Source organism: Cuculus canorus, chromosome Z, assembly GCF_017976375.1.
Source record: "Cuculus canorus isolate bCucCan1 chromosome Z, bCucCan1.pri, whole genome shotgun sequence".
NCBI classification, from domain to species: Eukaryota; Metazoa; Chordata; class Aves; order Cuculiformes; family Cuculidae; genus Cuculus; species Cuculus canorus.
In genome coordinates, this window is record NC_071441.1 from 65,036,231 (window position 1) to 65,049,884 (window position 13,654).

A 13,654-nucleotide genomic window follows, 5' to 3' on the forward strand; every position below is an offset into this window, starting at 1 on the left:
GAAACCACAGTGTTATGAACTAGCGGGTCAAACTTCTCTCTCAAACAAAAGTTTCTGTGTAAACTGACTGTGTAAGCCAACGCTACAAACTGAACTATTTCAGGATTTAACAGCACAGGAGGCAGTGGCCTGGGGAGGGGGAAGAGCAGCACTGAAGGCTGCTCTTGATAGAGCTATCCTACCAAGAACTGGTGGGCTTACATTGGATTTCTTTGTCTACCTAAGGACACTATGTTATAAGAAAGATATAGGATTGTGAAGAAGGTTCAACAGACAGTAACTGAGACACAGAAAACATGAATAGGAATGAAAGATTGCAGAGACTGTGAATATACAGTTCTCTGCAGCAGCATACAGAACTCCGCTGCCTGAGTTTGCTATAAAGAAGGAAGTAATCACCTTTTCTCTAGCTGCTGGGGACAAAGCAAACAGATTTTGGCCAAATTTGCAGAAAGGAAGTTTTCCTCATATTGAAACTGATTCTAATTACCAGGCTGGAGAGCCACTGGAATAGCCTACATAAGAAGAGTATAGAGACTGTTTAAAACCCTGGATCCCCAAGATGGATGTGTTTTAAACACATTTCCACAGAGCTCACTCTGGCACACTGCTTACTTCCCAATAACAGTGAAACAAATGACCATCAATATCTGAAATTGGGCACTTCTTGCATAACACATATTGTGTTTATATCCCTCTATGTCACATTTCGCAAGAGTATTCACAGTATCATTATTCAGTTCAGGATTATTTCAGGTTCACTTGTTACAGACCTCCTTTGGTGGCCTTTGCACATCTTACATTGCATGCATGTGTGATACATTCCTCAGGCCAGCAGCTAACATTCAACATTGAACTGAGAAGTACATTATCTAAAAAACTATTTACTTTTCAGGTTTTCATCAAAAAATTGAACTTAATTATCATTTACGACAAGCATTTTGGTGTTCTGGATATTCAGCATAACTGTACTTACTTATAAACCATTTTTGCATCCCTTTAGACTCTTACCATAATGTACATAGAAAAATCAAGAGAAAAAATGTACAAATCACTCACATCCTAAGTGATTTCATAATTTCAGGAAAGGTCTTGAATCAAGGCATAGAAGACACATCATTAGCTCTTGCGTCAGAGACTTCCTATGTACATATACATAAGCTACAGCTACAGAGGCAGTAAGTGCATCTACTTCAACTTGTCGCCTCCTCAGAGCTGTTAAAACCTCTCTGCATCTCAAATTGAAAGCCAAATTTGATAAAATCAGCTAAGGCTTGATCAGTTTCCTATTTAACTTAACAGGTGTATTTCTTTTAGCTTGTCTGGCATCCAGACTATGTATGTCTATATTACAGTGGTAAGACAGTGGCAGAAAATCATGAACATATAAGAGATGTTCTAATCACAAGACGTCTCACTATTAACAATACCTAACAAACTTAAGAGCTTCATAGGCATGATATGTCTCACCTCCAAAAGGCTTGCCCAGTTCCTAGAGTGAGCTAGCAACATACGCAGTCAGCCCCAGCTAGAACATACCCGTGCTAACAACTCCTGCAAAGTTATCTGGAGCATAATAATAATAAAAGGCAAAAGGCCATTTTCAATTAAAATGTTCCAACTGAAAAGCCTTCCTCAGTGGAGTTAAGAAATAGGTAAGCTTTAATGAAACATCAAAGAGTGGAAGGATGCCAGCCAGTATTATAATTGTACCATAATCATTGCTTGAGTCATTTAGTCATTTATAAAGCTACAAATGTTTTCCCTCTGGTACCTGATGTTTCACTTAATTCTAAGTGTACAAATCGGCCACACCGTAAGTAGTAGCCTGTGCACAAACATTTACAAAAAAATGATTTGTACCTCTCATCCTGAAGACAATATTGTTGTCAGAAGATACAGACTTACTTAGAGTAATTCTATCCAGAAACAGAATTATGACTTATGACAGAAAATAAGAGGCTGACCACATAAAAGTGTAAAAGCAGTATTACAACTCCAAATAGGAAGGAAAGGTCAAATTACATTGCAAAGGCTACAAATAAGCATTAAAGTACACTTCTTTATTCTTAAATTACTAGTTTTTATCATTACTGCAGCTGCAATCAAGAGACACTAAATAAGCTGTCATGACATCAAGGAGCACTTTAGCTAGAGGTAATTTCTGTGTTGTCTTCTGAATTCAGAGAACAGGGCATAGTTGGTGTAGTCAAGTCAGACCTCTTTTTTTTTTTAGCTACTCACGAGTGAGGAGACTGTAACTGGCTCAAGTGAAAGAGCGTCCAAAGAACGGCTCTGACTCCTGTTTAGAAGACAGACTGTCACCACATGACCAGAGTTCAAAACCAAATAAAAGATGCTACTCTGTCACTAGTTCATAAAAGATCCCCACTTTGGTGATGGATTAATTCGTTAACTCTTTTTGATGTCACTTAGCAATTATAATTTCTATATGCAGATATAAGAAGGTGTTCCTGAAGTGTGAGAAGGCTTCAGGAAATTTTGTCCAGAAGAGGTGATCAGTCCTGCATCTCTTAAAAAGGTGAGTTTTTTAGAACAATTAATATTTTTGTTAAATAGGAGAAGAGAATATCAGCTTGAATCTATATTTAAGAGGAAATTCTATGAAAAATGAAATGGAAGGGAGTCAACAGACTGTCAGCTCTGAGCAGTATTTTAGGACAATGTTTGTCACACTTAATAATAACAGGAAGGAAGAAACAGGTGAGTTTGTGGTAAAGATGCCAAAGCAGAGACAAGGAGAACGTATGGATTCACATTATCATTTGAAGCTGAATAAAGACTTTAACAAAAACTATTCTTATCAATCTGCAGGTATTCTGACTAAAATGAAGTTAAAGTAGAGTTGATTTTTTTTCTGAAATTAATATTTAGAAAAGTGATATATTGGTGATTCAGCTGAAAGGCAATAGATACGAATAAAGCCTGAATGGAGTTTTGAAGTGCAACTTCAAAAAAGTTACTGTATAAAAGACAGATATCAGACTTCACTGTTCTGCAAGACATATTACTGCCTGTAGCAATAAAGAGGTTTATCAACAAAGTGACAAAGAATCTGATGAAATACACTGTGTTATAGAAAAGAACATCAAAGATAACAGTAAACAGAAATTACATGTAAGTAAAGAACAATGAAGGGACAGAGGGCAAAAGGAAGAGGCAAGAGAAAAACATAAATGAACAAAGTTTATGAAGAATCAATTCTATTATAAATGGGAAGAACTATAAAAAAAAAAGAAGAGGTAACAATCAGAGGGGTTAACATAAAAGAGCGAGGCCATTAGCTACTCATCTAGTGAAATCATTGAACAGTCTAAGGTTTACTGATTATTAATAAAGACATGTTTATAAAGCAATTAGTTTGACAAAAAAAATTGCCTATAGAAATGGGATGAGTCTATTTTTTTCCAGGAAACCTACACCAGTTTTTGTGGTGTCCATTAATTCTACATTCCCTTGTGGTCACTGCATTTAAACTCTTTACTCCACTGCAATCTTTAATTCATATTAAAAAGTTTGATTCCATTTACTCAAATTCAGTTCTATCTATCTGAAATCACCTGGAGGGTTAATGCTTCTTCTGATTATAAATCTGCCTTTTGAAAGTGTTCGCATTATTACTTTATTCTGAATGCACAATACGATGTGATCCAAAAACATAATAAACTCTAATTCCATTATGTGTTTTCATCACTCAAACTTCTTACAGAAAAGAACTGTCTGTGGTCTCATCTGTGGCTCTGCAATGCTCCTCATAAGAAGATGAGATGAAAAGAGAGGAAAATGCAAGAGAGGGATGAAAATTGACCTTTGTCTGCCACTTTGCTCCTAGCCATAAAATTTCCTATCTACTAGCATAACGATCCTTTAAAAACTGTTCAGCTATTAGAGTGATCTTTCTGCCATACATTTGAACAGTTATGCTAAATGCGGGGTTTTGTTCTTCACTTAGCTCCTACCCTGGTGAGGACTGGTGTGATGACAGCCTGCCCTCAGTATTGTGGCAGTATGAGAAACACAGCCACCTGCTCCCAGGCACAACACTGCTGGGACTCTCAGAGCCACACCAGAGGGTCATCCCATGGGACTCTATCAACACACTGCTGCTTTGCGTGCACTTCAACCACACATGTCTGTTTTAACCATGCAGGAGTGAAGAGGAGGGCCAAGCAAATGCCAAAATCATATGTGCCAGAAGTGGACTGTAGACACAGTATCAAGAAAGAACCACTTAATTTAGACCTACTGCAGTTCTTTCTCTGTCTTGGACAGTTTCTCTAGAAACTCTAGATAGATTGGTCTATCTTACTTCAAATGATCTTTGTTACTGCTCATTTACTGGCAAAAGTCGTCATGCAAACTAGCAATAGATATTCTAATTTACACAAACTTCTCTAATTTAGTGTAGAGTCATCGTTTTGTTTAGGATGGTATAATATTTTGTGTCAAGGTATAACCTACAATGCGATTTATGAAGTCCAGGAAACACATTTCTTTTTTAAAGATACAACCAAAACCAACCTCATTTCAGCTGTAATAACTCAGATTTGTAACTAATACTTTTGTTGGAGTTTATCTCCTTTTGACTAACACAACTGAAAAATTGCTAGAACGAAAGCTCATTTTAGCAATATTGTGGATGATTTGACGAAAATATCAAATATCGTGAAGGAAGTGAATAATTTTATTACCCAGAATGTTTATGTTAGAGTGGCATGAAGCCAGTAGCACATCAACAAAGCTAATAGAACTCTAGAAAAATAATTGGATCTTCGTGATAAGGGGAATGTGTATGTGAAAGAACTCTGCAGCCCAAACACCATTCAAAAGAAGAACGGACATCTGGGATGGCAGAAAACTAGAGCACTAAAACAGTTCATAAAAAAATGCTGGCATATTACCAGAATTGGTGGTAATAGCTACAGCAATGAAGATATTTACAGTAAGGAGAGCAGATGTGTTTTTGTAATAGATCTAGTTGTTACCACTTGCTGACAGCTAATTTGAATGAGGCATAAGGCTATCTCCTCAGACGGTGGTTTACAAAGTCACATATCTGTGCACCAAGCACATAGGGTCTTCCAAATCCCTGGGATGGTCTTTGGCCACATGGGGCTCCTGCTTGCCCACATGCTCTCTCTACAGGGCCTTCTCTCAAGAACAGCCATAGGGTGGATCTCAAGACAGGATCACAGCTTCCCCTCCACATCTGACACAGCACCACTGCCCCACAGGAGATTTTCCACAGTTGTTTTGCCTTCTCCTGGGACAGAAGTCAGGCAAGCACAGGAGAGGGAGTGCACTCGGCCTCTCTGTAAGTCAGGACATTTCCTTCATGCGTGACAAAAAGATGTATGGATTAGAAAGATTAAACATGAGAGGGGAAGTCTGCCCTAAAGCAGAAAGCTAAATTTACCCTCAACTAAAACTCACAGAGCAACCATTGTATAGCACAATGCAAGTGTTAATCCTTCAGTCCAGCTGAAAGACAGGACAGGGACAGCTAATGCTTAACTGAAGTGACCAGTGCAAAATATCTTGTCTACATATTTCTATTATTTTTTTTTTTTGGTTTAATGTTGGATAGTGAAGTGATACTCATATTGCTAGCTTAACAGCTGAAAATAGCTTTTCATGTTTTTTGTTTCATTGGTTGGTTGGGGTTTTTTCCCAAATCACAGACCAGAGACTACTGTCAAAGGTCCCAGTTTTATTGTACATAGAGAAAAGGAGGATGCTGAATTCAGACTTCCATGGTATTAGTGGTCATTCGTGGCATCACAAGGGGGCACCACAATTCTAGTAAGTGACTAGCAATGCCAGACAGCTCATCCTAGTCAAACTACTGCATCAAGCACACAATTTCCAGGAAAGATCAGTCTGCGAGTACAGATCTAATCATCACTGCTGAGTACAGATTATAGAATATTGGAAACATTGGAGTATTTAAGTCTTGGTTTCCTTAAGTAATGCAATTCCGCAACCTGCATCCCATGGAATCTTTACTCTTCAGTTCTACTATCACACAGATGGTTGCAGTGCAAGAACCAACACTTCACTGGCATATTTCTGTTTTCCCTTGCAAACTCTCCTCAGCAATGACTCCTGTAGAGTATCAAGCCCTTCAGAAAACCACTCTGTCTGAAACCAAGTGGATATGTAATAGGCTATGTGAAAGGTAAGGCAACTTCTGCAGGGTCCTCTCAAGCTCAGGACTGGTGCTTGTTTAACTTCCAGAATGTTTATCCTGATTGCTTCGGCTGAGCATTAAGAGAGTAGAATCATAGAATAGTTTGGGTTGGAAGGGACCTTAAAGATCATCTAGTTCCAACCCCTCTGCCATGGGCAGGGACACATCTCACTAGATCAGGCTACCCAAGGCCCCATCCAACCTGGCCTTGAACACCTTCAAAGATGGGGCAGCCACAACTTCCCTGGGCAACCTATTCCAGTGTCTCACCATTCTCATGGGGAAGAAATTCCTCCTTATATTTATCTAAACCTGCCCCTCTCCAGTTTATAGCCATTGCCCCTAGTCTTAGTATGCACCTGTCTTCTGCCAAACTAAATACATTACAAGAGGAGTTGGTTTTGTTGTTGTTGTTCAAAAATAATTCATTGCATGTTTGTAGCTATGACTGGTAAAAAAAAAAAAGTATACTTCTGTTTTTCAAGTCAAAGATACTTTTGGATTGAGCCTTTGATGCATATTTGTACAACAGTCCTCCAAGATACTATAGTTGCAGAAGAAGGAAGATCACATAAACTGTCCTCACATGAGCTGGAAATCCCCAATGCCAGGGAATTAACTGACCCACTCAAGCCAGTTGCAAATGCTTTTTGTAACTTCTCTTGCTTTATAACGCAAATCTGCACCAGTAAAAAATTTCATTCCAACAGTATTACAGAACTATTTCAGTTTATGCATCTGCATCTACACTGCAAGCATATGCAACCTTATAAACAATATCTTCAGAACTCAATAGTTGTCTTTTATTCTTTATAACAAAAACAGTATAAATACACATACATATTCTTTATAACATAAACAGAGCATAAATACAATGAATACTAAAGAGAATGACTTTTTTGTTATTCTGCTTATCAAATTTTTATCTGACATAACGTGACACTCCTGGCAGGCTGATTGCCACCTACCGTATTTTATGTCTTGGCAATGCGATTTTACCAGTTTTTCCTACCTTTTGCCTGCTCTAGCACAGTCTGACACTATGCACCTGCTAAGCTCCTTCCTTCAATTGCATGTGCTCTTCAGAATTCACTGTTTCCTCCATTTTCAACCCATGTATCCTCTCCAAAAAGTCTCTTGATCATGTAAGCCAATTCCTGAAGATATTTACTCATGTGAATAAACCATATGCTGACCAAATAATTCCAGTAATTAACAACATGAGAATTCTGTACAGAGAGCAAATCTGGACTGTAACATCCTTGGGAAGGTACAGAGCAAGGTGTGTACAAGTAACCTACCTGTCAAACAGTTCACCACCAGTTACCAATTCCAGAACAAGACTGATTTCTGTAGGGGTCTCAAATATCTCCTTCAGTTTAATCTGGTAAAAGATAACAAAAAGGATTCATTTTGCTTATTTGTCTTCTTGCTGAGCATATTACAGGGCTGACAGCAGAGAACAGACCACAGTCAATAAAGCAGAAGATGGTACCAACTGAAGTTGGTACACCATTTACCTTGAAGTTGAACAAATTATTGTGTATGCGCTCTCCCACCTCCCTTTTTTTTTATTAGCTTTATCTTTTCTGCATTCCCTTTTTTTTCCTGTTATTCTCAAACTCCCCATACCTCAGCAACCTCTATGTAACACAGGAGTTGAAGAAGCTGCCTTCATTCATGCTTGTCAACATCTGTCTGCCAATCTTTCAGAGTAACTGAAGACCTTCCCCCCCTGTAAGGACTGACACCACCAGCTTCCCCTTTCATTTGCAGAACTCCTTTTGCATAGTTTCTCACTCAACTCTGTCAGAACATCAGTAATTTAATTTAAAGTGTAAGTATAATTCAACAGTCTTCCAGAATGAGCTGCTAGCACAGTCATGAGGAGAAACCAAAGCTTTAATCCAGGACTCTCCCAAACCTGTACGAGTGAACCAGGAGTCATTTCTCAAGAACAGGGAAAAAACTAAAACAAACTAACAAACAAACAAACAAATGTGAGGCAAAAGAACAATGCTGAACTTACAATGTTTGGATGTGAAAGGCGAAGAAGAACTCCAATTTCTGTGCGGACAATTTTCTTGTCTACCTGGTTAGAAGTGGGGAGGAAGAAAGTGAAAAAATATTTCTATGTTTGCAACAGAAACTTCTAGCTGCATCACAGGAAAATATCTATGAATAGCATTTCTTGATCTTGTAGAATGAGTTGATGTGAGACACACAAGTCAAATACTCAGGAGTAATCTCACTTTAACACAAGACATACTATAACGGAAAAGTATCTGCATGTAGCAAAATTATTACAAATGTACATGTAAGTCACACAAGAAGTAGAATGTAAGAAAGATGCTGAAAAAGGTGCTAAAATTCCTGGTTTTATTCAAGTTCTACCCTTGTCTATTGTTACTTCTGTTGGTTCGGTTTGTGCCAGCTTCCTTTGTTCAGCACTGTACTGGAAACAGTTTCCTGCACACAAGATGTGCAAATCAAAGCAGTGTAGCATACTGCTTAGAACATAATAATGATGCAAAGGTCATCAGACAGGGCATAAGGTTTGACTTGAACTTGTTTCAGATATATCTAAGAGAATAGTCTATTCATGCAAAAGTCTAGCTATCTGGTTAAACCTCTAAGAGGATTAGACCTTTCCTTTCCTTCCTTTCTCAAACAACCCAGGCATAACCTATGTCTCGTTGGGGGACATCAGCCATTTCCCACAAAAAAAAAAAAATGCAGACCTAGGGAGTATTTCAGTCAGGAAAGGCAACTGCAGCTCTCCTGAAACTCTGCATGCTTCAGCAAGCAAGAAAGAAAAACGCTCATAAACAAGTGATGCATGGTTTTTTGTTGCTAAGGTAATTAATACATTTATGAAGAAACAATCCAGTCTGCAAATATGCTCATAAACCCTAGAGAAAATCTCTACTGATGAAAATTATAAACATATTTCTTCTACAGCACTCTTTACCTCAGGGGTTAAGAAATAAATGAGAATCAGCAAGTTAAGTCACTAGCTGTTTCCAAACTGATGACACAGAAAATGTCAAAGCATAGCATTTTGAGGAGGGGTTGTGTGGGACTTTTTAGTGGAGGTTTTTCATCAAACACATGGTTTGATTTGTTTTTTTTACATCATATGAGAAATGACGACTTATAATATATAAACCTTTAAAAGGGCCATAAAACTACCTTCAAATTCTTAGTAAGGAGGACACGTGGTTAAAAAATGATCCCTATTTTATCACCTGAAAGAAGAGATGTACTTCTCAGTATTTTATTTTTGCCAGCAATAGCAAAATCCAAGTATTAGTCATAGCCAGAACTAAAAGATAGGCAGAATTTGATTCTCCCTTTGTGTCAATCAGGAAGGATTCCAGGTTAGTAATGCCACAGTGCTCCGACAGCACTGTAAATGAGTGGAGAACTAGAGCTCCTAGGGATTTCTTGAAACTCACTGACATCTAACCTCTTTAGTGGCTCTGCCAGAAAGTAAAATGAAAATAAAGAAAAAACAATTTGGACAGACAGAGAAGTAGAAGAAAGCAAAAACCAAACAGGAATGAAATATTCCATTACTTCAACACTGAATTGTAGGTAAAGTTCATGGTCAATAACTAAATAACATGGTCTGCTCTGGGATCATATATCTTTTAAGCTCTGCGACAATCACAGGCTGTATAAACTTTATCGCTTTCTAATCAGAATGCAATGGTTTCTTTGCTTTTGCCTGCTACATAAATACAGAGCAGCATGTTTGAAGAACAGTCTCCTGTGCTGTTTTCCTAAAATCCTGTGAGCACCAGCCTGTGATCTTACATGGTTTCAATATCCCTTTGCCAGCAGTGCCATTTTTCAATTCTGGGTTACTTCTGTCAGTACAAACACAGAGACAAGGGCTCCAAAGACCACTGATGGGTAGCAAGGGCTTCTTGATGATTCTGAAAGTAATATATGTCTGGACCGTTTTCGTACACTTTGCACCTCAGACAGGATCAGAAAAATCAATCTACAATATAGCATAGACAGTCATTTCCTCAAAAGCGTCGTTTAGATTGAGCAATTTACCCTACCCAAAAGCACGGCTACAAACTGAACAACCTACTGTTTGTTTTCTACAATTTTGAAAATGTTTGCATATCAAGCATGACTGCCAATAAGCATGGAAGAGACTGTTCAAACTCTAAAGATATTTCCTTTTGGCACTGAGTGGTTACAACTGAGGAGCTGGAGTCCTCCTCTCGTACTGCAGGTGGCAAAAAATTAAGTTAAAAAGTGAACTGAGACTCAGTTTCAGGTCTTTGCTTTCCCAGATGTTTACTCTGCAACTGTAGGAGAGTCTCATTATGATCCAATTCCTGACCTGACACAAGACAGCACACTTTCATAATACTTCCTCAGCTGATGGCATGAGGAAAAGGTACCCAAAAATTCAAGATGCTAAGATGCAATGGCAAATACACCACAGAGAAACACGTGGGAGTATTATATGTTTATAAGCATCCAAGAATGCGACTATTGGGATAGATTTTACTACAAAGCATGCACGTACAAATGATAAGAACTGGTCCAGAGTAAAAGCAGCAGCATATTAGTAATGGCATTTTATTACAGACAGCAAGTTTTATCACTTTTCTTACCTTCTCCTGGATTAAGTATAGTTATTTTAACACTTAGATTGTTTCAGCTCCTTCCAACTAAATGTACCAACTTATACCAGGGTCAAACTCGGCCTACGTTTAGTTTGTGCAGGAGTATCACCTATTCAATTACTTGTACTCCCCACAGAAATTATTTGACAGGATGACAGTCAGGTATTTTACTCTGCAGTGTATGTTGCTAGAGAAACAAATTTTAAAAGTCAAATAATTTAACCAAAATATCCTACTACCATGAATGTTTGGGCAAATTAAGTATGCTGACAAGATCGAATACAGCGGTCTGATTTGTGTAGATGTAATAACTGACAAAAATGAGGCTGCAAAATGATTTATTTTTGTCTCCTCTTCTTTGGATGCAATTTAAATGTGCAGTACAATATGTAACAATTTATCTTCAATTTATCTGAGCCTTCATTAAATTAACATCACTCACAGGAGTGTCAGTGAGACCTTTGTGAGTATATCACAGTCAAGAGTAATAAGGTCAGCAGAATCAGTCTGTTTGTGAAGAGAAAGAACAATCAAATGTTATCTTTCAGACGTTCATCAGTTCTACTAGTCTAGCAATTATCTTTCTACAAGATTCCTTTACTCTTTGCTTTTAATCTATGATAATAGCCTAAGCATGCTTTTGGTCAAACATTTTAGTAGTATAATTTGATTTCTACTTAAGAGATTACTTTTCTCTATGTGAAAAACACATACTAAATCTGTACCAGGTCACGCAAATGACTGGTTGGATGATTTCCACACTGGCATGATTTCACTGAGCTGTATTTTATGTTTGTAAACTTTAAATTGCAAGCAACGAAGAGGCACTTGTTGTGATAGGCCTATGAAGCAGCATTCTGACGTGATACACATTGATTTGAGAAGTCATTTACCAGGTAATCATGGATTGGTTATTTATCAGTTCATCACCACTGACCCCAGGCATGAAGATTTCACTGCCCATAGACCAAAGAAATCAAAGTCACTGATGGCCTGTAATTACTAAAGCCCACATCTCTATGCTTCCATGGCTTACCTGTGGAGGCATCCACATTAAGTGCTAAAACACAGCAAATCTCCAGGAACTGCTTTGTAGATGTGATACAGTCCTGTAGGTTGGGTGACAATACTGTGCCCAGGCAAGTGGTGTGAAGCAGCCAACACAAACAGCTTTCAAGGAGCTTCACAGCACTGCCCACCTCAGGGAGGCTGTTCACCCCAGCTCTGCACAGCTCCTTATTTAGTACCCCACTTATTGATTCAGACGAACACCTCTAATATGACTAGTGAATACTTTATCGAACCAGCAGGTCAGGCTCTGAGCATGTACTTCACTGCCCTTATAGCAAGCATGATTCAAATCATTATTGGCTTGCCACCACACTCTATTAAAAGTGCTTCCAATAAACAATTTTTTATATTAATCTCAGCTAAAGTAACGGCTCTACAGCCTAACCTTTCCTGTATTTTATGGAGTCAATTTATAATTAACATTTATTACTTTGCCATTATTTTGTCTTCCCACAGTTAAGTTGAAATATTAAAACTTATAAAGACATTGACTGCTCACAAGCAAAGCTGCCAACTGCCTTATAGTCTGACCATTCTATTCCCACCTGTCGCAGCTACATACAAGGCTGTTGGGATACCCAGGTTCTCTTGGAAGGCTTCAAGAAAAAAATAAATGTACTTTAAATTAATTCTTGAATTTAAATAGTCTTCACAAGAAGAAAATTCCAAGTATGTATTCAGTTTCAGATTTTGTGTTTTAATTTCAGAACGTCCTGGGTAACAAGAATTCCAGCTCTTACATGAAATATCTTCTCAGGAAGTCTTTCAGCCAAGACTTCAAGACTCAAACATTCTAAATGTGCAATTCTGAACGTGCATTTCCATAGGTATAAAGCTGGGCATTACCACTGAAATCATGCGTCTGAGCTGGTCTATGCAAAGTACAGATGTCACTATATCCCATAAGTGATAAAGAATCTTCGGAGATACAGAAAGTGGTACAACAGAAAAATCCCACAACAAATGAAAACACATCCTTTGTTTGTGACCCAGTCAGACATCTCTGAATTAGTCTGGTGTGGCTCAGTAACCAGTAAGTCAGTGGACAGTGGGTAAAAGCAGAATTAAAAAAGGCTGACCCTTCTAAATGAAAGGATATTTCTTTCTTCCAGTTAGGGCACGTATTTAACCTGTTGCAGGTGATTTGATTCTTTGTATGACAGTTTTTTATTTTAATAAAAATTATTAAATTATTTTAAAATAAGAGTTTCTCAAGTAAAGAATTCTTCTGGTGTTTTAGGAGCTTTTCATGCTGGGACACTGCTTGACCTCCTCAGCCAGGTCAGCAACTCGCTTTGTATGGAAGCAACTTTTGTACTCCTAATGGACTAACAGTATCCCAGTATCCTTAACAGTACAAAATCATCTTTATTTGTAGTTTAAGCTTGGCAGACTATTCTGGTTCTATTTCCATTCAAGCTGAACACGAGTTTCCTGAAGAATACATCAAACAATGCAATAAAGCACAGCAATAATGGCACAGCCCTGCAGTATCTTCCATAAACGCAGCAGGGATTTTTCACTCTGTAGGTTACTGAGAATCTTTATTTTGAGCCTCCATAAGTGAACTTGTATTATTAACACACAGAAAATAGCCTATTCATTATTAGAGCAACTACTTGCTGTGCACACGTCCACACTTCCAATTTGCAGCTATAATCTTTCCATTAATGTATATGCTTCAGACTGAACAAACTTGCAAATTACATCAATGTGCTTA

At 38.0% G+C, this 13,654-nt stretch overlaps 1 protein-coding gene across 2 annotated transcripts in view; it reads right to left on the reverse strand.

Annotated features, from left to right (window-relative positions):
* The window catches only part of CAMK4 (calcium/calmodulin dependent protein kinase IV), a 164,148-nt gene that overhangs the window by 65,695 nt on the left and 84,799 nt on the right, over positions 1-13,654 (reverse strand). For both annotated transcript variants that reach the window (XM_054054650.1, XM_054054651.1), the window contains exons 4-5: positions 8,241-8,303; positions 7,513-7,595 (exon numbers count right to left, since the gene is read on the reverse strand). In XM_054054650.1, coding sequence (XP_053910625.1) covers positions 7,513-7,595; positions 8,241-8,303 — 146 coding nt within the window. The remainder of the gene's footprint in view (positions 1-7,512; positions 7,596-8,240; positions 8,304-13,654) is intronic.